At 40.2% G+C, this 22,552-nt stretch overlaps 1 protein-coding gene across 3 annotated transcripts in view; it reads right to left on the bottom strand.

The window, feature by feature from the left end:
- nkd1 (NKD inhibitor of WNT signaling pathway 1) overlaps window positions 1-21,367 on the bottom strand; it is a 110,733-nt gene extending 89,366 nt beyond the window's left edge. The window contains exons 1-3 of one of the 3 annotated variants that reach the window (XM_043706957.2): window positions 21,165-21,367; window positions 21,009-21,041; window positions 20,752-20,864 (exon numbers count right to left, since the gene is read on the bottom strand). In XM_043706957.2, the coding sequence (XP_043562892.1) occupies window positions 20,752-20,864; window positions 21,009-21,041; window positions 21,165-21,189 (171 nt within the window). In that variant the 5' untranslated portion in view covers window positions 21,190-21,367. The remainder of the gene's footprint in view (window positions 1-20,751; window positions 20,865-21,008; window positions 21,042-21,164) is intronic. The other 2 variants (XM_087995894.1, XM_043706958.2) reach the window with 2 other exon arrangements.
- Window positions 21,368-22,552: the final 1,185 nt, after the last annotated feature.

Here is a 22,552-nt window from a genome sequence, read left to right as displayed (position 1 = left end):
TCCAAGCCCACCTAACCTATACTAACCCACTATCCTCCATATACCTATCCAATGCCCGCTTAAATGCCCATAAAGAGGGAGAGTCCACCACTGCTACTGGCAGGGCATTCCATGAACTTACGACTCGCTGAGTGAAGAACCTACCCCTAACTTCAGTCCTATATCTACCCCCCCTTAATTTAAAGCTATGCCCCCTTGTAATACCCGACTCCATACGCGGGAGAAGGGGGCTATTCCTCATATCTTCCCTTTCTTTCTTTCTTTGAGGTTACTTCACTTCCTCAAGAGAGACATAGATGTAAGTGAAAAGCAACAGTTGTGAGCAACTGGAGGTGAGAGGAAGAGACAGAGTGAGCACATCTGAGAGGGCGAGTGTGCGCGTGCACGAGTGAAAGTTGGTTTCTACTGTATTATTCATACCCAGAAGCTGTTCAGCTTCTCAAGAACCAGAGCTGTGGTCAGGCATCCACAAACCAATCAGCAGTTAAATTACACTATGTACACACACTGATGTCATGCCATCTCCTCATACACCTTCCCACATCACTTTTTTTTTTTAAAATCCGTGCCAGATAAGATTCCAACCAGAGGAGAGTTTTTCCCAATTTTGCTAGGCCCCTTATTCCACACTTGGTTGAATGCTGTCTTGATGTAACTTTCACCTCAGCTCCAGAATTCAGCTCTTCTGTCCATGTTTGGACTAAGGCTGTAATGAGGTCAGGAGCTGAGTGGCCCTGGCGGAACCCAAACTGGGTGTCACTGAGCAGATTATCACTGAACAGGTGCTGCTTGATAGAAGTATTGATGAACACCTTCCATCACTTTACTGATGGAGTGTAACTGACTGGGTAGTACTTAGCTGGGTTGGATTTGTCCTGTTTTCTGTGCACAGGACATACCTGGGCAATTTTCCACATTGTCAGGTAGATGCCAGTGTTATGACCATACTGGAAGAGCTTGGATAGGAGTTCCGGAACACACGTCTTCAGTACTATTGCCGGCATGTTGTCAGGGCCCTGAGCTTTAGCAGCATCTAGTGCCTCCAACCATTTCTTGATATCACGTGGAGCGAATTGAATTGGCTGAAGATTCTGTGATACTGGGGCCTGCTGGAGGAGGCCAACATGGATCATCCACCCAGCACTTCTGGCTCAAGATTGCTGTGAATGTTTCAGCCTTATCTTTTGAACTGATGTGCTGGGCTCTTCCATCATCGAGGATGGGGATATTTGTGGAGCCTCCTCCTCCATTGAGTTGTTTAATTGTCCACCACCATTCATTACTGGATGATGCAAAGCAACAGTGTAAACATAACAAACTGAGTTTCAGTTGCTTTGCTTCTCGAAAGTAATTCCTTCCTCAGTCCTTCATTATGAAACCGTCATTTTCCCACTTCAAACCACAATTAAAGTGAAATAAGTAAAAATGTGGTTTTTGCAAACAATTCTTCATCTGAAAACAAGCTTCCAGGCACCACATCACTCGCTGATACTTCAAACGGATAATACATCTTATGACAACATAAAAGCGCAAACAATGATGTTCATTTCAATTTTTTTTTATAATCTCAGATCTTGAACTACAAACTGTGCAGATCACTATTTCAAACTGACAGCTTTGTTTGCAGAATCCTGGAATCACTTTCATGTGTACATTTTCCTCTTACAACATCCACACATTTATCTCAAAGTTTACACTGTAGCTGTTGGCGTTTTTCAGATGTTGTTACGAATTATCAGGGTCAGCCAAGTACCACAGCTCTTTAAGTAGAAATGCTCCAAAAGCCAGATTCTGCACTGGTCAAAATCTGGAGAGAAGCTAGTAGAATAATGTTATTTAATGAATAATCTTCTTAAATAATAACTGTGCAACAAAACACACATCATAAAAAAACTACAGCAACTTACTTACCTTGTAACCAAATGATAACTTACTACACTGTGCAGCACACAACCCGTAAACCATGTAAAGCATTGGTAGTGATCTGCTAAGAATCTGTAGATTTGTCAAAAATCCCGGAAGATTGGAAAACCCCCATGTAACATCCTTATTCAAAAAGGGAGGGAGACAAAAAGAAAGATAGCTATGGGCCAGTTAGTTTAGGATTTGTTACTGTGAAAATGTTAAGAGTCTATTTTTTTTTTTTAGACTACTTACAGTGTGGAAACAGGCCCTTCGGCCCAACAAGTCCACACCGACCCGCCGAAGCGCAACCCACCCATACCCCTACCTTTACCCCTTTAACCTATCACTACGGGCAATTTAGCATGGCCAATTCACCTGACCCGCACATCTTTGGACTGTGGGAGGAAACCGGAGCACCCGGAGGAAACCCACGCAGACACGGGGAGAATGTGCAAACTCCACACAGTCAGTCGCCTGAGTCGGGAATTGAACCCGGGTCTACAGGCGCTGTGAGGCAGCAGTGCTAACCACTGGGCCACCGTGCCGCCCACAAGGATGTAACTGCAGAGAACTTAGAAGCACATAATATGAACAGAGTCAACATAGCTTCAAGAAGGAGAAATTATGCTTGACAAAATTATTACAGCTCTTTAATGAGATATGAAGCCCAATAGATAAAGGGGAACTAAAGATGTCATATGTTTGAATTTCCAAATATATCATATACATTCAACTACTTAATAAGTAACGAAACAGTTCATTGTGTTGGGGAGGGGTTTTGTACCAGCATGTCTATAAGAATTGGCAAACTAACAGAATTGGGATAAAAGGGTCATTTTCAGGATGACAATCTGCAACAACTTGAGTACCACAGGGATCAGTGCTGAGGCCACAATTTATTACAATACATACAAATAACTTGGATGACAGAAATGAATGGACCAATGTTGTACTAAGGCAAATTGTGAGGATGACACAGAGTCTACAAAGGAACATAGACAGGTTAAGTACACAGACAAAAAAATCTTGACAGATGGGATGTAATGTGGGAAAATAGGAGTTTATATATTTTGGTAGTAAGGACAGAGGAACTGAATATTATGCGAATAGGGAAGAATGCAGAAAGCTACAGCACAGAGGAATTTGGCAGTCCTCACTCGTGATTTGAAAAAAAGCTTTTATCCAACTTCAGCAGATAATATGAAAGCAAATGTACCAGTCTCTACATGAGCATCTCACTTTTTTTTGCCTAATCTTATCTGAATATTCATTGATTCCTTATTTCCAAAATCCAGCTGCCCCTAGATGGTTTTATACCAGGGACACCTTTAATTGATTGACAATGGTACTCCCATCTCCTTTTGAGAGGAAGTGCCATCTGAGAGAACAACTGTCCAATCTGATTGGCCATTAGCTGCCTCATTCCAGCAGTGCCAGAATTCTGTAGAGGTCACCGCTGGGACTACAAACAATCCACAAAGAAGTATCTGAGGTCTGGGATCCAGGACACATATGGGAGTTTAGACAGTCCAACCTGGCACCCCAACAACAAATGAGGTTAACATTGGAATATAGAACCCACTGGGAGGTGTAGGAGGGGGTAAGGCCTCGGGACTGGAGCAAGTGCCCCGATAACAACATGGAATATCCTGAAGGAGAGATGCCCTTTCTTGTCCAACAGGAGCCCATGTGCTGAAAGTTGATTGGATGCAGGCCTTCCTGTACTTAAACTAGTAGAGCAGAGGTGAAATGAGACTCAGAGACTTAATGGCAGGTACGGTGCCGGTACCTTCCCTGTCCATTGTAACATGGGAAACAGGTCAGGGAACAACAGCGGGCAAGTCCTTTTTACCTTCTAGATCCTCACCTCCGTAAACTCTCCAGCCCCATGTGATGGCAAGTTCTACATCCTCCAAGGATAGAGGATAAGAGAGAAAAAAAGTTCCTTTTTATGCTATGAATTCTGCAAATAGGTACACATGAAGTGTGATTGAAGATGGAATTCTGCTTGCCTGTGAAGCCATTACTCCACTACAGAATAATCTACACACTCACTTCCTAGGCACAAACCTTCCTCTGGGATGCCAAGCACCTGTCATCCACAATACCCTAGTAAGAGTAACAAAAAAATAGGAAAGGACCACAATGCTTCGTTCCTTGTATCCCTGGGAATAGGAAAGATCATAATTATTTTACTCAGGTGGAGAGACCCATATTACATGATGACTAAAGCTGGAGGTGGAAGTTAGATTCACTGTCATAGGTTCATAGAGCACGGAAGCAGACACTTTGGTCTAACCAGGTTTCCCAACCTAACCTAGTCCCACTCGCACGTATTTGACCCATATCTGTCTAACCCTTTCCTATTCACATACCCATCCAAATGTCTCTTAAATGTTGAAATTGTACTTACCTCTACCACTTCCTCTGGCAGTTCATTCCATATATGCACCACTCACTGTGAAAAAGTTGTCCTTTTAAATCTTCCCCTCTAACCTTAAATACTTGCCCTCTAGTTTTGGATCCCCCTACTGTAGGGAAAAGATTTTGACTATTTACCTTACCTATGCCCCTCATGATTTTACAAACCTCTATAAGGTCATCCCTCAACCTCCTAGGTTCCAAGGACAGAAGTCCCAGCCTATCCTAATAACTCAAACCGTCCAGTCCAGGTAACATCCTTGTAAATCTTATCTGTTTAATAGCATCTTTCAGTTCAATAACATATTTCCTATAGCAGGGCACTTAGAACAGTACACAGTATTCCAAAGTGGCCTCACCGATGTCCTGTACAGCGCGAAATGTCCCAAATCCTATACTCCATGCTCTGACCAATGATGGTAAGCATGCCAAACAACGTTTCCACACCCTGTCCACCTGTGACGCACTTTCAAAGAACCATGCACCTGGATCCCTAGGTCGCTTTCTTCAACAACACTCCCCAGGGCCCTACCATTATCTGAGCAAGTCCTGCCCTGGTTTGTCTTACCAAAATGCAACTCCTCACATTTATCTAAATTAAAATCCATCTGTTACCCATCAGTGCACTGACCCAGTTGATTAAGATCCCTTTGAACTCTTAGAGAATCTTTTTCATTGTCCACTACACGACCAGTTTTCCTGTCATCCATAGACTTACTAACTGTGCCTCCTATATTCTCATCCAAATCGTATATATTAATGACAAACAACAGTAGCACCAATCCTTGTGGAACACTGCTGGTTACAGCCCTCCAGTCCAAAAAACAACCCTTTATCGCTACTCTGTCTCCTAATGTCAAGCCAATTTTGTGTTCAATTAGTAAGCTCTCGCCAGATCCCATGTGATCGAAACTTACTAACCAATCTACCATGCGCAACCTTGTCAAAGGCTTTGAAGACAACGTCCAGTTAAAGTCCATGAAGACAAAGTCTACAATCTGCCCTCACCTATCTGCTTGGTCACGTTCTCAAAAAAAATTAAATCAAGTTTGTGAAAAATGATTTCCCATGCACACACAGTCATAACTATGCCTAGTCAGTTCTTGCCGCTCCAAGTTCATTGAAATCCTGTCTCTTGGAATCCCCTTCAACAACTTACCCACCACTGACCGGTCACTGGTCTATCGTTCCCTGGCTTTTCCTTGCAGCCTCTCAAAATAATGTTGTTGAAATCAGAATATCTTCCAAAGTTACAACTATCATGTACCATGTACCACTAACTCTACTGCTGAGTTAGGAATTAAGATTCTGTATCATCAATGTAATTGCTATCATTAAAAAAAGTGTGTGTAAGATTTGATCTGCTTGTCAGACTTTTGGTTTAAATGTATCCTTCTTGACTGTCAGAAAAAAAACTGCTAATGTGCTGTAAGACAATTTTAAGTAAAAGGAAAGCATTGGTATTTGTTAGAATTTGAATACCACTGTTAAAATAAGATGATGGAGAAAATTTCCTACATCTCCGCAACATTTAATTTTCCTTACATAAAATGTTAATAAGAGGACTACAAAAATAATAAAATGCACAAAAAAAGTGCATCATCTACTTCCTTTAAGTAAAACAATACAGACTATTGCAATGAAGAAACTGCTGGATTTGTATTGCAATACAGATTCCACAGCACATATGGCAAGCAACAATGTTTTCACAATGGATGCTAATACCAGTGCAAGAATGAGCTCTTTAATTAGTTCTCCATGGCTCCACAGGCAGCAACACAATCCCATTTACAAGGCAGGCAAAGTCAAGACTGCAGTCAGCAGCTGCACTCTATTACAGTACTGGCCCATCAGTTATATGACCAATATCATGTATTAATTTCCAACAGTAAACCTAGTGTGCATTTCTTAACATCAGTCCACCTGGTTTGGATACCAGCTGTTCAGATAATGTGCATAATGCCCTTTCCCTCTTGCACTTTGCGAGGTTACCAATATCGTTCTTCTTTCTTAATCATCCAGCTCGGGTTATTACCTTGTAATTCCATCCCCTAATATATAGTTTTATGTTTATCAAAGAATTCAGTTCAACTTTTACGACTGGTTCACACTAATGAAAGGGGAGAACCTCTCGCAGAATTTGTGGAATACTTCAACAGAATAGTTAAAAGCACCAATTCAAAAGAACAAGCTCTCAAAACATCCAAAATTCCAGTCAGACAGTGCAATTAATTTCTACTACATATCTTCAACCAGGTGTGATTGGTCGTACTTACTGAAGAATATATATTTACGTAATCATTAAACCAAGCAGGCTAATTGCAAATTCTAACCCAGTGGTCTGTGAAGACATGTACTTCCCTGTAAAATGCACAACTCAGCAACATAAGAGCTACATCTTTTCTTCGCTTCAACTGAGGCAACACATTGTGTTCTTGTGGTCCAGCTACTTATGTAGTCAACAGCAATCTCAGCAAAATAGGCCACTTGACAGAGGAATTCACAGGTCTTTTAAAACTTGTAAACACAGAAGAATAGCTTTCCTGGACTCAGCTTTTTTGCACAATGTTGCTTAGAATTTGAACGAGTACCAGCTGTCTCTTTCCAGTACACACCATCAACCAGCAAATATATTCCAAAGGAAAGGAAATGGGTAAATTATAGCTTTGTTGAGAGAAAAAAAAGTGTTTCAGTATTAAAAAAATAAATTTCCTCATAGACTTGCTGACAAGAAAAATGTACAGGGCACATAACAAAGCAGCAAATCAATTAATAGTTTATTTAATGAACTACAAAAAAATTCAAAACACTTAATCTTCAGAAAATATGTCAAAATGTTCCAGTAAATGCACATTACATACAAAAATAGTACATCTTCTTGAAGTAAATTATATTTAAAGAGTTTTTAAAAGTCTACACAACATTTTCTGCTTGCGTATTTGGGGGAAATCATTTAGGATTACAAACAGGAAGAAAATGTACTTAATGGTTTACATTTGTGTGTGAGTTATTACTACAGTTATTGGATCAGTCCCTCTAAGAGCTCATCCAAGCAATCAATCTTGATCAAAGAGTCTGATCAAAACATGTCCAGCAAGTAATCTTGTTTAGGAAGCATCACAGCTGACCCTAGCCCTACACACATTGGACATACACTTTTCAGTTAGGATTACTGGCTCTTAATAACAACAAGTACCATTTTAAAAATATAATCAAAAAAACACAATTCACAGTATTAGCTTCCACCCATAAAGCTTGTTTGCACTTAACATCAGTACACTGGGTTTGCACTGGGTGAGGTGCAATGTTAAAAGTCAATACTGATGAAAAACAAGATAGGGTCACATTTCTGAAACATTTTAAAGATTATACAAGAAGTAATTAATGGAATGACTACTTTCTCACAAATTTTAAAAAAATGTTAAAACTAAACAAGCCATTTAATTACCATCAAAATTGTTCCAATCAATTAAGTTTGGGAGTTGCACAAGTTCTTAATGAGTTGCAGGTTGCAAACTCACAGAGTAGGAACAGAGAACAGGAAAAACTCGCTATTTCCACCACTCCCACCTCTTTGCACTAAAGCAATTTAGTCAACTGCAGCACCCCCTACTGGTATCCCACGTGAGAATTAGTTCAGATCAGATGTCTGACCCCAGACATCCTTTACTAAAGTGGCTTAATAGCGAAGCAGTCAATATAGTCACACAAAGCCATGAAGTCACTAGAACAAATAAACACCTAAATAAACAAGTAAGAAAACATCTTGGGGACAAAAATTTCTTTAAAACAGCTTTATCCTTGATTAGCTAACTTGTCTCTTTTGTCCACAGGGGCTACCTGACCTGATGAGTGTTTTAAACTTTCTCTGTTTTTGTTGCACACATTACTTTTTTTTAAAACCCGCAGTTAAACAACCTGTGGTTAGAGTTTCATTACAATAGGGTGCATCAGTGTTACATCAATACATTTTCTACAGATGTGGAAATACAGAGACACCAAGAAAATAATGGAAACTCCCTTTGACATGATGAATGCATGAGAAGAAAAACAACATTATGAATTGGGCTAAATTTCAATACCACATTATTTATTTGAACTCAGATGAATAATCATCTAAATGGTTGAAAATGATTTAATCTAACAGGTAATTAATTTATCAACAAATTCAAAGCCTACTTAAGTCAGCCGAATAATTCCTCTGTGCTGACTTATGTCAAGAAAAGCCTTAGCTGCAAGTTAGCTTTTGTGGTGACTGTCCGTACAACAGGCACCCAAGCTACCAACAGTAATACATTTTGAGTGTCTACTGAAGCCTCAAAATATACTATGCAACTTAAAACATATACTTAAAAATTTAAGTTAAAACTATTGATCTTTGAAGTTTTGCTGAAACCAAACTTTAGAAATATTGATGCAAAAGGATGGAGGGGGGGGAGAAGAGAAAAGAAGAGGAAGAAAAAAAAAATCTGCATTCCCAAAGGTACTGTAGACAGGAAACATAACTTCAGTGGCACATGTTTCAAACCCCAAAGAGAGATAATTCTGCAAGCGTAAAGCAGTTATTCTTCCAAACTTTAAAATCCAGCTTTTAAAATCTCAAAAACCTAAAAGGAGGCCAGATGCAAGTTAGCACACATAACTAGATTTTGTTGTGAGAGAATATAAAGAAGTTGTTTGTGCAAAAAAGAACAGATAGCAGTGATTCCAGATCCTGTTGTTTCTGTACTATGCTCTAGGCCTTCCCATAGTAAGTAATCTTGAAACAAGCATTTTTCTTTTTTATTCCCTTTACAATTAAATTTGAATATTTGATATTTTAGGTTTTAAATGTCTAAAACCAGAGTGAAATGCATTTCCAGCTGTTGCCCTTCACTCCAGGAAAATGGACTTTGTATAGAATCTTCTCAGTCATACCCTGTGCATTTTCAATGTGGCCCCAGCCCAAGGGACAAAGCTTTCAATGAATCCCAAAGGGAAGTGCAAAAGAAAAGTTGTGTAATAGTCTATATCCTGCCTAAAGAAGTTGGCAGAGCTTACAAGCTGCAAAATGTCCTTCTTCCAGAAACAAACATTCATTGTGCTTTTATATATTTTAATCATCAGTTCGTTGCATCAAAGTTCTGTATGCTTTACAAATTCATAACTGTCTCTAGCACTGGAGAAACCTACACACCATTCAGAATTTGGGAAGTCAAAACAAATCGAATTGTCTTTCTTAAAATTACTTGGAAACCCAATGCTCACGATCAAAATAGCTAGAATTATGCCTGCAAAAGCAGCATCTTTGTGATGTTACTGTTGTTTATTCAAGAGTAATGGAAGAGAATCAGCTCAAAGAAGCAAAAAAAGCTGCAGTCCTAGTGAACTGTGTTCTGCAAGGCCAGTTTTTAAAAGGAATCATGTAATCTTCCAGAAATACATGTGAATTTCTACTTCCTCTCTCACCATTGATTGTAGATCAATTCTGCAGAGTACTCTTTTTTAACAAATTGATAGCTCAATGAAGATTTCCTGGTGGAATTATAGAGTCATAGAGACGTACAGCACGGAAACAGACACTTCGGACCAACTTGTCCATGCCAACCAGATATCCCAACCTAATCTAGTCCCACCTGCCAGCACTTGGCCCATATCCCTCCAACCCCTTCCTATTCATATACCAATCCAAATGCCTTTTAAATTCTGCAATCATACTAGCCTCCACCACTTCCTGTGGCAGCTCATTCTACACACATACCACCCTCTGTGTGAAAAGGTTGCCCCTTAGGTCTCTTTTATATCATTCCCCCTCACCCTAAACCCATGTTCTCTAGTTGTGGACTCCTCCACCCCAGGGAAGAGATTGTCTATTTATCCTATCCATGCCCCTCATGATTTTATAAACCTCTATAAGGTCACCTCTCAACCTCCAATGCTCCAGGGAAAGCAGCCCCAGCGTATTCAACCTCTCCCTAGAGCTCAAATCCTCCAACCCTGGCAACATCCTTATAAATCTTTTCTGAACCCTTTCAAGTTTCACAACATCTTTCTGATAGGAAGGAGACCAGAATTGCATGCAATATTCCAAAAGTGGCCAAACCAATGTCCTGTACAGCCACATGACCTCCCAATTCCTGTCCTCAATACACTGACCAATAAAATAAAGCAGACCAAACGCCTTCTTCACTATCCTATCTACCTGCAACTCCACTTTCAAGGAGCTATGAACATGCACTCCAAGATATCTTTGTTCAGCAACACTCCCTAGGACCTTACCATTAAGTGTATAAGTCCAACTAAGATTTGCTCTCCCAAAATTCAGCACCTCACATTTATCTAAATTAAACTCCATCTGCCACTTCTCAGCCCATCTGATCAAGATCCTGTTGTAATCTGAGGTAATCTTCTTTGCTGTCCACTACACCTCCAATTCTGGTGTCATCTGCAAGCACTAACTATACCTCTTATGCTCACATCCAAATCATTTATTTCAATGACAAAAAGCAGTGGACCCAGGATCGATCCTTGTGACACTCCACTGGTCACAGGCCTCCAGTCTGAAAAGCAACCCTCCACCACCACCCTCTGCCTTTTATCTTCAAGCCAGTTCTGTATCCAAATGGCTAGTTCTCCCTGTATTCCATGAGATCTAACCTTGCTAACCAGTCTCCCGTGGGGAACCTTGTCGAACACCTTACTGAAGTCCAAAGAGATCATGTCCACTGCTCTGCCTTCATCAATCTTCTTTGTTACTTCTTCAAAAAACTCAATCAGGTTTACCCGATTACCATATTTTATTATATTTATGGTTTTTCTCAAAGCTGGCAATCTATGGAGTGTGTTCAATGATCATTCTAGTGGATAGGTCAGGGTTTTCAAACTTGCCAAGGGAAGAAACTCCACACAGCTGCGACTTTGACAAATTTGTTTAAGTGTATTAACAGTGACATTCCTACCCACCAGCACTGTGTGGTCAACTTCACCGTGCAAACCATGATCAATCAAGCAGCCAGTTCAACATCGGCTTTTGATAATACATTATTTTGTTTTCAAAAAAATCTAGTTAAAACCTCTCTGCATCAGTGGAAACATTTGCACAGGCTTTTTCAAATGGTTTGAAACACTGCCCAATTGAAGACAGATATGAAACACCATTATCCAATTCATTCATCTGTGGTAGTTGTGTGATGTGAAGGTCTCACTGGTTCAAAATGCCAAGTTACAGGTGCTGGTACTTTCTCCCCCCACTAAAGGCAAGTGCATTTACTGGCTGGATCTTTTATGGGGTGTGTTCTTTTAATCAGAAAAAGCAAAATAATCCGGAACCACACTACACTGCATCTGCAACTAGGAGGTGGCTACCTGAAAATTAATATTCCAATAGTTTTGATTGTTAATGTCTGGAAACAGAACTCAATATCATTAATGCTTGGCTTTGAAAACTCAGGTACTTATCTCCATTCCATGGAGCTGTCGAGTATCCACTGTGCCTTGCTGACACCAATCCGCACGGCACAAGCTTCAAAGAATCAGCATAGAAAGAGGCCAGACAGGCACTCTGAAAGAGCTATCCTATGAATTCCACTCCCCTGCTCTTTCCTATATGCAAATCCTGCAAATTGCTCTTTTGGAAAAAATATTTCCTTTCAGAAGTCACTATTGGAACTTCTCCCAAAACATTTTCAGTCAGTGCACTCCGGATCTTAACAACTATGCGTAAAAACATTTCTTATACTCCCTCTGTTTATCTTGCCAATTATTTTAAATCACTGGGGTCTTCTGAATATCAACCCACCTGCAGTTTCTCCCCAGTCATTCAATCAGAACCCCTCAATTTAAATGTTTTGTACAAAAATACTGTACATCAAAAAGTAAACTGGTGGGACCCTGACAGTGAGCACTGCGAATATGAAACTCACTGGCACATGAAGCAGAACACACTAACACATTCAAGGAGAGGGTTAATGCAAACATAAAGGCAAAAGGGATTAGAGAATTTATGGGCTGGAAGACAAGAGTTGAGTAGAGTGAGGCATGCACAAGGAGTACAAACACTGGTATAGTGCAGTTGGACTGAATGGCCTGCTTCCTTAATGTAAATTTAATATGATTCTACACAAGTAAAATCTAACAAAACTTAACAGTTAATCTCAACTCTATGTTTTATTTTAGAACATAGATACTCATGCAGATGAAGAAAGAAAACTGCATGACAAATATTGCTTCTTTAGAGACGTACAACTTCAACGCTTGTGACCACAACATATCTATTCGAACAATAGGTTTGGAAATAAATGTTGATTTCTCCATTTCAAAATGTTATACTTAAGGGCATCTAGATCACAATGCTTGGTTTTTCCTTTACATAAATAATGTATTTTGGACAAGGAAGATTATTTGACCTAAATTAGTTTATCATCCAGAAACACCCTACAATAACTCTTTTGCAACATCCAATTATTTTGCAAATACATCCAGTGTTTTTGCCTTTGCCACTCTATCCCCCTACACATTAATAGCACAGAGGTGGAATGAGTGGAGAGTGTCAAGCTCCTGGGAGTGATCATCCATAACAAGCTTTCTTGGACTCTTCATGTGATGCACTGGTCACAAAATCCCAACAACGTCTCTTCTTCCTCAGGCAGGTGAGGAAATTTGCCATGACGGTGAATACCCTTGCCAACTTTTACAGGTGCACCATAGAGAGCATTCTGTCTGGATGTATCACTACCTGGTATTGGGACTGTACCATTCAAGATCGGAGACAGTTACAGGGAGTGGTGAACGTGGCCTGGACAATCACAAAAGGCAAACCTCCCATCTACAGAATCCATCCACTAGGCCCGCTGTCAAGGAAAGGCCGCCAGCATTCTCAAAGATCCATCCCACCCTGGTAATGTTTTTCTACAAGTCTACCATCGGGGAGAAGGTACAGAAGCCTGAACACAAGCATCAGCCGGTTTGGTAACTGTTTCTACCCTACTGTTGTTAGAATACTGAATGGACTCACAAACTCTAACATTCGCCTGTACCTGTGTTTTTGTTTTTGCCGGTTTACCCATTATTTACTTATCTATGCTACTTAACTCTGTGATCTGCCTGTATTACTCGCAAGACAAAGCTTTTCACTGTGCGTCGATACACGTGACAATAAATTAAATTCAATTCAAATCGTTGAATTTCTCAATCTTTGTCCTAACGTAGCCATTTACCAGTTTAAATCTATGACATCACTATCCCCTCCAAACACCTCTTCACTCAATTCATAATTTAAAGTAATATTGACTGGAGTTTACTTTTTCCACGTCATTTACCATTTTATTCCTGGATCAACCTCCATGATCTAACTATGTATAGTTTAATTGTTCAAATGTAAGAAAGTTTTTGGCACTTTACAGACCTATTCATTCAGATGCTACACATGGTCCGTTTGCAATGCATCTCAAGGAAGTACTTGCCAAATTGTGACTATTACATTAAATATGCTTTTGTTTCAGACACAAGTTCAAGTGGCTATTATTTCCATCATCCAACCAAGTACTAGTCTAAACAACCTCATGCTTTCTATACAGCAATGCAACAGAATTTAGAATTGCAGATTGCCAATTAACTAGCACTCTCAACTTTTGTTTTAAAAAAGTGATCTACATTTCTTTTCATAGAGTCACAGAAATGTACACCACGGAAATAGACCCTTCGGTCCAACTTGTGCATGCTAACCAGATATCCTAAATTAATCCAGTCCCATTTGCCAACATCCCTCCAAACCCTTCTTATTCATATACCCATCCAAATCCCTTTTAAATGTTGTACTTCCACCACTTCCTCTGGCAGCTCATTCCATACATGCACCACCCTCTGAAAATGTTGCCCCTTAGGTCCCTTTTTAAGCCTTTCCCCCTCACCTTAAACCTATGCCCTCTAGTTTTGGATTCCTTGATTATTCACCCCATTCATGCCTCTCATGGTTTTATAAACCTCTATAAGGTCACCCCTCAGCCTCCGACATATCCAGCCTCTCCCTACAGCTCAACCCTGGCAACATCCTTGTAAATCTTTTCTGGACCATTTCAAGTTTCACAACATCGTTCCTGTAGCAGGGAGACCAGATATTGCATGACTGGGTATGATGGGTATTCTGTATTTTCACCCCCAAAGGATCCATAACACTAGCACTCTCATTTCCTTTGTATATTTGCACAGTATCTCACTCTGAAGTAATAAATATATTTGCTACATTTTAGGGTCTGCCAGTAATTTAGACAATGAACAACTGGAAGAATAACAACATTTGCAGGAAATCTTTAGAAGTGCATTAATACTTACAGTGTGGTCAAATGGAAATTTTTCAAAAATAATACACATAAAAACTGTAGAATCATTGAAACATTTAACATTACCTAGATTGTCATTTGCATTTTCAAAATGTAAGGCTTTCCTCAATCAGTTTCAGTGTTGATCTCAAGACAATTTAATGTGGAGCATTTAGGTCCATTTTATCTGTACAATTAGCTGAAGAGGAAAGATCTGCAAAACAGTCATGAAAGGAGTTGGGAGTGGAAATTGGATAGCTCACGGCATGATGGGCTAAATAGCTACTTCTCATATGTATTGTTCGATTATTCTAGAATAATGTATTATAAATGGGCAGGAAATTCTTTACTTGACAAAGTTCCCAACTACATTTTCCAAATATATTTCACATGCTACCCAATGATAGTGAATTCAATATGACATCAGGAAAATGCAATTTAATAAGTTATTGGGTGGAACTTAATAAATTAATGCTTAATAATGTTAGAAGAACTAATCAAATGCACAGCTTTGGGTACATTTTCATATTACACACATGCACTCGACATAAGGTGGAATTTCATATGATGTCAAAACTTCCAAGAACAATTTACTCATTTTAAATCTCCACTGATGTAAGTTGCCACAAGATGATGCTACTGCCATTTCACAGGCACTATTCATGATCTGAAAATCTATTCTCTTTAAATGGGTACTACAGTTTTGCCTCTGCCACCGGACACTATAGCAAATATAAACTCAATCTGGTTAATCCCTTTGACCTTTCAGTAAGGTTGGTTAATGGGTTTCTACAAAGAAAGCCTATGTAAGACATGTGCCTGCTAACAGTTTGATCATTTGTGTAAATAAAAGCCTACAATTCCCAGCCACATTGAGTAGAGAAGTACCCAAAATTATTGATTATTTTGTTGGTCAGCCACTAACAGCACCAAATATATGAAACAATAAATAGTTAGAACAATGTTATCGATCTTTCTCATTTACTTAGAACAGCAGCAGTGCCATAACAATATATCAAGTCTTTCAGAAACAGGAATGGGGAAAGTAGAGAGAGAATACATTATTAAATAAAAATTCTCTCTTTTCACACTTTTAAACTTTTTATTGTACAATATTCCAAAGGTCCTTGTCAAAATGCTTTCTTCAATGATGCTCACAGTGAGATTCAACTAAAATGCTCCACAGAAATTCTGTAGTGATCAAATTTCCTCCAGTAGAACTTAAAATCTCTTTGGGTCTCCTTTTGCCATACTGTGATCACAAAAAAGTCTCTAGTGAGTGAATTAAAGATGTTTTTAATGGTATGATTAAGAACTATAATTAAGGGAATTAATTTCTTATGCTGAAGTTCTGAATTAAGTCCAAAACAGCAGTGAGGGAGTTCTACACTGCTAGAAATGACATTTTTTCAAAAGTAACATTAAATCAAAGTATTGTGAGCTCTTGTAGATGGATAACAAAATAATCAATAACTTTGGGTACTTCTCTCGTAAATGTTTGTCACTCTGAGGAAGTGGAGTAGAGTATCCCTATTGTTCTGGCCAATATTTAACATGCAATAAACATCACAAAAAAAAATCATTTGGTCATTCTCACATTGTGTTTTGATAGTGCTTACTGTGTGTAGATTGATTGCAATGTTACATTGGTTATAAAGTGTGGTGATGTTACAATGAAGTAATTTCGAAGTGCTTTGAGCTTGTGCAATGGTTGTGAGTGCTATATAAGTACAATTCTCTCTTTTCTTTCCTAGCAGCATTTTAGAATGAAAACTTCAAACTGTAAATAGTATGTCTCCTTTCTCAGTCATTTAATAACACAAAAATGTATGCAACATAACTACAATCTGCTTTACAGAAAATAGAAGATAATAAAGTAAAATTGTTATCATTTATACGGTTTTTCAAAACTTGCCAATGAAGCCACCTGGAGTTTGAAATAAATTAAATTGAAAATTACAACATTCTGTAATCTCTCATGACATTAACTAAATTTGAAGAGTCATAGATTAGACATAGGACAAAAAAAAGCTAGAGAAATATTTATCTATCATCATGCCACTGGTTAGTGAACATCTGAATCTGAAAGAAAAGTATTATTGAAAAAGTTTGAAGAAGGACAAAAAATAAAGAGTAGAGAAATGTGCAATGCAATCCAAACATCTACCAGGTTTCTATACAATTTTTGCAGCAGGTTATACCAGGAGCTTACCCTATCCAAAAAACACTCACAGGAACAACAATGTACCACGGAAAATGCTTTGAAAGCAAGTGTCCTTGTAAACCTATACAAGTGCACAAAGCTACATACAAGGCAGCTGTAACATCTCAATATTTATTTGGAGTGTGAACTGAGATAGTGGTAGTTATAGTTTTTGACACCTTCCCCATAGGTGTGGGCTACTCAGGCTCTTCAGCCTCCTCTGCCAGTGTCGATCACAATTAATCCTCTACTTCAACACCATTTTCCTGTGCTATCCCTACATCCTTTGATATTGTTAGTATCTGTCACACCACTCAGCATACACTATAAACCTGTCATTTCACATTTTGGTAATGATACCAAAATAATTTAGAAGAGATCTTCTTATACTGCTACAGACACACTCAATGCAAATAAAACTAAATGAAAAACCGCCAAAACAAATTTTAAAACATTTCTTTAAAAACTCAATAACTATTGCACTACCATTTATTTTTCAAAAACAGCAAAAAGACCTCTGGCAATCATTAGAAATCTCATTAGTTTCCAAAAGCAGTAAAACAGGACTTTGATACAGCTACACACAAAAAGTCACTCCTCCTGCAATGCACAGTGAAAGCAAATATTGCAATTGAGAATTCTCACCAACCCGGCTGTTAAAAGTTCAATTCAATCTACACTCATGATGAAGCTGGTAATAGTAGTGTTACGCCAAAGCTGCCTGGCACAAAATTGTGTTTTCTCCCTCAGACAATGAATTATGGTGGGGTATGATTCCACAACCAGTTTTTACTCCATTGAATAAGTGGCAATTTTCATGTGAGAATATCAACACTGAATGCTGGTGGCTACTTGATTACAAACACAATATAACCAACTCTGATTCTATTCAGACCCACCATTCAAAATGACAAATTTCTACCAAGGGCTGCTTGACCAAAATTTGGGGGAAAAAACTTCACTGTTTTCCCCCACCCCCATTTCCCAACATAAAACCAGAGACAATTTTATAGGGTCCCCCAAGCCCGTGTTCCCCCATGATTTCCACTTCCACACCCAACGCCTACAGCTGCCTCAGTCAGCAGTGATCAGTGTATCCAGCATAGACTGGTGAATCCCAGCCTGGGACCTTCATGCTCTGCATGCCCCAATACTACACCGGGTGGTGTAGGTTTACTCACTTGTGCCACTAGGGAGCCATACCACAGCATTAAATAACAACAGTGCATTATAGTTTTTGACACTTTCCCATAATTTCTATTCCATAGGCAACACTGACAAGCCCCACAGAATTATAACAGTCTGCACTCTGGAGTTGAATCCAAGTTGTGCAGAAGCTCTTATACTATAGGCATTCAACTCCAATTAGGAATGTAACTTTTTGTTTCTGAGACAATTTTCATTTTGAAGTCCTGGCCTTGCTTACCTAGGACAATGAAATCTACATGACTTCTTAGGGATATACGAATTACAACTGACAATTAAAATGCATCAGACATCAACTGATGGAAAAAAAACATCATTACACTTAACACTGATGGCCAAGTTTAACAAACTGCGGAATGGAATCTGCAGACTTTCAGATCCCTTGTCAGGAGGCAATTGGAATTGCATGGCTTCTGTTACTTTTCATCCAGCACTCTGCAGGAAGTCAAGATACAGTTTCATTCCATTCACAAGAATCCAGCACAAGCTGATGAATTATTTTCTCCTTTTCTTGCTTTTATTAGCAGACGGGACAGAATGGGAAGGGTGGGGGGCGGTGCAGGGAAGAGGCCTTTAAAAAGAAAACGCTTTTCCCAGTGGTAGGAAAGTGCAGCAGCCAAGAAAGTCTTGGCTCTACGTGTGGATTTGTCTCCTGTAATCCATTCATTCACTAAGAAGGGGACCAGATGCAGGATTAGAGAAAATTCCAAGCTGCCTTATTACAGCCAGCTTTAATAGGCATTCAAACCCATTTGGAGTCATCAGCTTTATCAACAAATTATCATCATTCTAGGTAAATTCCATTCCATTTGTATTCTTTAAAATGTTTAAAAAGTCACATAAGGATTTAAACAACATTTAGGTGTGCCAGTTTTAAATCTAAGTCTGTACCAACTACCATTAAACAATACAAAAACACAAATATAAAAGTCACTCAATGTCTATTAAATGTCAACATGCCTACAACAGGTTCAAACTGTAAGCAGCATCTACAGCAAACAGTTAATGTACTTGAAATAACTTCTAATAACTTTTGCTTTGATACCACATTTGTCAATACGCTTACACAATTCAAATGTATTTTCCAAGTTTCCAAAGGATTAACTGTAACCACTTCAAAGCTTTGCCTCAACAATGACATCAGAATTGCAGCCTCAACACTCTCTCTCTCTCTTTGCACAGATAATGACCAAGCTCCCGTTTTCATCTTTTCTTTCAAGCTTTCGATTACTTCAAAACAAATGATGTGCACTTAGTCAGATTTTGATCCAAAATGCTTCAATTTAAAATGCAGCATGTGCCAATACCCCACTGCAAATTTACAAAGGGGGCAGAACATTTAAACAAAAAGACAAAAAATTAGCAGATGTTCTGGACATTCATGTAATATGCCTGTCCCAGGAAAATACAGATTTAAAAACAAATTTAGTACAAAACATAGCTCCAAAGTGATGTGGATCTGAGTCTTGCAGGCATCTTGCCAGAATCAAGGTTCTTTGATGCTGGAAAAATATCCTCCAGTTAGAGTACACTTGTAAAAGTGCAAGGCAATATCTTTAAACAATATTTTCTTCAGTGATCACCTGGACTTTTCCCAACCTACAGGCGCCGGTTTTAACTTTTCAAAATGATCCTCTCTTTCACTTCCACTCCATTCCCCAAGAAAACTGTCAAGAAAGTTGGTTCCACACCTGGCTCCCCATGAAAGCCTGGGTCAAAGAATATTTCAGACATCTGCACACATTTTGGGGGGGGGGGGGGGGAGTGTTGGTGGAAATGAAAAGAACATCTTTCAGATCACACATCGGCTCTGAGCTTGAGCAGCCTAGGCTGTTAAAAAGAAACAGGCATGCACAAATGGGAATTTCTAACACTTTCCATATGACATCTGAATTGCGGCTGTTATGTGTACCAACTGGTACCATGCAAAAATACCCCAAAAATCTACCCAAAAGCATTCTTTTTACAAAATCCTTTTAGGGAACCCGCACTCTCTAGAGTCTTGTTCAGCAAAATTGGGCAACAGTTATTTAACCCGCCACTTTTGGAAGAGTGCAAGTTAATCTCTGAGTGTTAAATGTATTTGGTGCCTTGAGTTCAGCCAGGCAACTTCCATCCAGCCTCATTTCCAGATTTTCCTAAACACAGCATAGACCATGGGAGACACCTTCCCTCCCTTTGATAAAGTGAAGGCGAAGTGAGAAGCACAAAGTAGGAGAGAAGTGAAGAGAGCAGGTGGAGAAGGGGAGATGGGAAGGGGAGAGAAGGGGGTGGGGAGCCAATGGGGGGGGCGGTGTAGGGTTGTAGAGGGGAACTCACGGGGAGGTTGGGGGTGCTGATGGTGGTGTAAGGTTGGAGAGGGGAACTCATGGGAGTGGCGGGTTGGAGGGGGGAACTCATGGGGAGGTTGGGGGTGCTGATGGGGGTTTAGGGTAGGAGAGTGGAACTCGGGGGTGTAGAGTTGGAGAGGGGAACTCATTGGGAAGTTGGGGGAGCTGATGGGGGTGTAGGGTTGGAGAGGGGAACTCATTGGGAGGTTGGGGGAGCTGATGGGAGTGTCGGGTTGGAGAGGGGAACTCATGGGGGAGCTGATGGGGATGTAGGATTGGAGGAGCTGAAGGGGGGGGGGGGGGGTTGTAGGGTGATGTTGGGTGGGGGGCGCGGGGAAGAGGTATATCTGGCTGGGGTGGAGGGTGTGGGGAATGGTGAGTCGACCCTTACCGCGGTAGAAAGCCTCCAGCCCGCTCTCTGGGAGCCCGAGCTGTTCCTCTGTTTGACGATCCAATCCTCCAGCCCCTTTCGACTTAAACAAGCGTTCACCACAAAACTGTCACCTAGAGTCAAGATCGACAACAAAAAGAAAACACAGACCCGTGGGGTTCTTCTTCCAAACAGAAGCTGTGGTCAAATATGGAGGAAAGTTTTTTTAAAAAAACTCACGTAAAGTTTAAAACTTTAAAATAAGAGCAAATGCCTACCTTCGGGACTTTCTCTGGGTTTGCAAACGGCGGCTGTTCAGCAAGAAGATGGAACAAAATGGGGAGGGGGGGGGGAGAGAAAAGGTAACTATGATGAGAGGGTCTTTATTTTACAGTGGAGTGTCTATGAAAGGTTTGGATGTCTTGTCTGCTTACCATGTTTGGAGTGAAGTTTCCCCATGTCTAGTGCTCTGTCTGCATCGGGCTGGATTCCGGGAACATCGGGAGATGTAGTGGGTGGGAGGGGAGGGGAAGGGGGGGGGGGGGGGGGTTCCCGGGTTTAGAGATCCATGATTTGGCTCGAGGGGAAGCTTGCTTCTTCAGTCCATGCTGCAGCTCCGCTGCTGCCTCTGTGTATGTTGTGAAGCGCTGCTGCTGCTCTTCTGCTCCTGCTCAGAGTGCCTCCTTCCCCAGCCCAGCCCTCCCCCTCTCTTTCTCTCTCTCTCTCTCTAACACACAAGGAGGCAGTGACAGGGAGAAACTTCACCCACACGATCGGCTGATTGACACCCACCTCATTCAGCTCACTGCACCCAGGCCCGCCTCCCCCTTCTTTTATTGGTCGCTCAGCAGATGAAAGGAAAATTGCATTTTTCCACACTCCCCCACCCACCAAACGCCTTTGGAATAAAAGCACTTCCGTCAACTCACTGAGGACAGCAGCCAAGGGTCGAGCAACGTCGACTCCAGCAGCATGTTTTATCTTCGACACAATTTTAAACCTTCCCTTAAAGAAAGGCTGCAGAGATTCATCAGGACAGTTATTAAGATGCGGGATAATGTTCCTACCTCTGAGGCAGGGTTCAAGTCCCACCTGTTCCCCAGCTGTGTAATGATATCTCTGAACAGGTTGGTTAGGAAATAGTCTGATGGAGGATGGGACCGAGTTGATGTTTCAGTTCTCCTGCTCCCTCCTTTTTAGGATTGTTCAATATCATTCAGCAGTGTTCTTTGGCTTTCAAGAATTAATCAATAATCTCCTGAATAATTGCTGCGAGCGTCACAGATATAAACAAAATGCTTCATTATTTTCACATTTGTATGTATTAGTTGTTAAGATAGTGGAGATCCTGGCTTTTGCTGGAGTAGACGGAGTGGTAGGTTTTGCTATACAACTTGCTGCAATATATTGAACCACAAGTTGGTCATCTCTATGTGTTCCTTCGCTTTGTGTCTGATAACTTTTTATCTCATTCTTTTCACCAGGTTATAGTCCAACAGGCTTATTTGAAATCACAAACTTTCTGAGCACTACTTCCTTAGATGAAGTCCTGTCATGTTCGTTCACATGGTGTGGGAGTCCCTGACTAGGCTCGCATATATTGCCCACCACTAATTGCCTTTGAGAAGATGTTTGCAAACTGGAATGTAGGGACAATCACATTACTGTTAGGAAGGTAGTTCAAGGAACATGACACAGTGACAGTGAAGGAATGGCAATGTAATCAAAAACAATAAGGGGTTCGGCCATTTAAAACTGAGATGAGGAGAAATTTCTTCACCCAGAGTGATGACCCTGTGCAATTCTCTGCAACATAAAGCAG

The sequence above is a fragment of the Chiloscyllium plagiosum genome, unplaced genomic scaffold (assembly GCF_037043375.1).
Source record: "Chiloscyllium plagiosum isolate Xiang-an unplaced genomic scaffold, Cpla_swu_hap1 HiC_scaffold_17, whole genome shotgun sequence".
NCBI classification, from domain to species: Eukaryota; Metazoa; Chordata; class Chondrichthyes; order Orectolobiformes; family Hemiscylliidae; genus Chiloscyllium; species Chiloscyllium plagiosum.
Note: the sequence above shows the minus strand (reverse complement) of the source record. Positions and strands in the feature narration are given on the sequence as shown.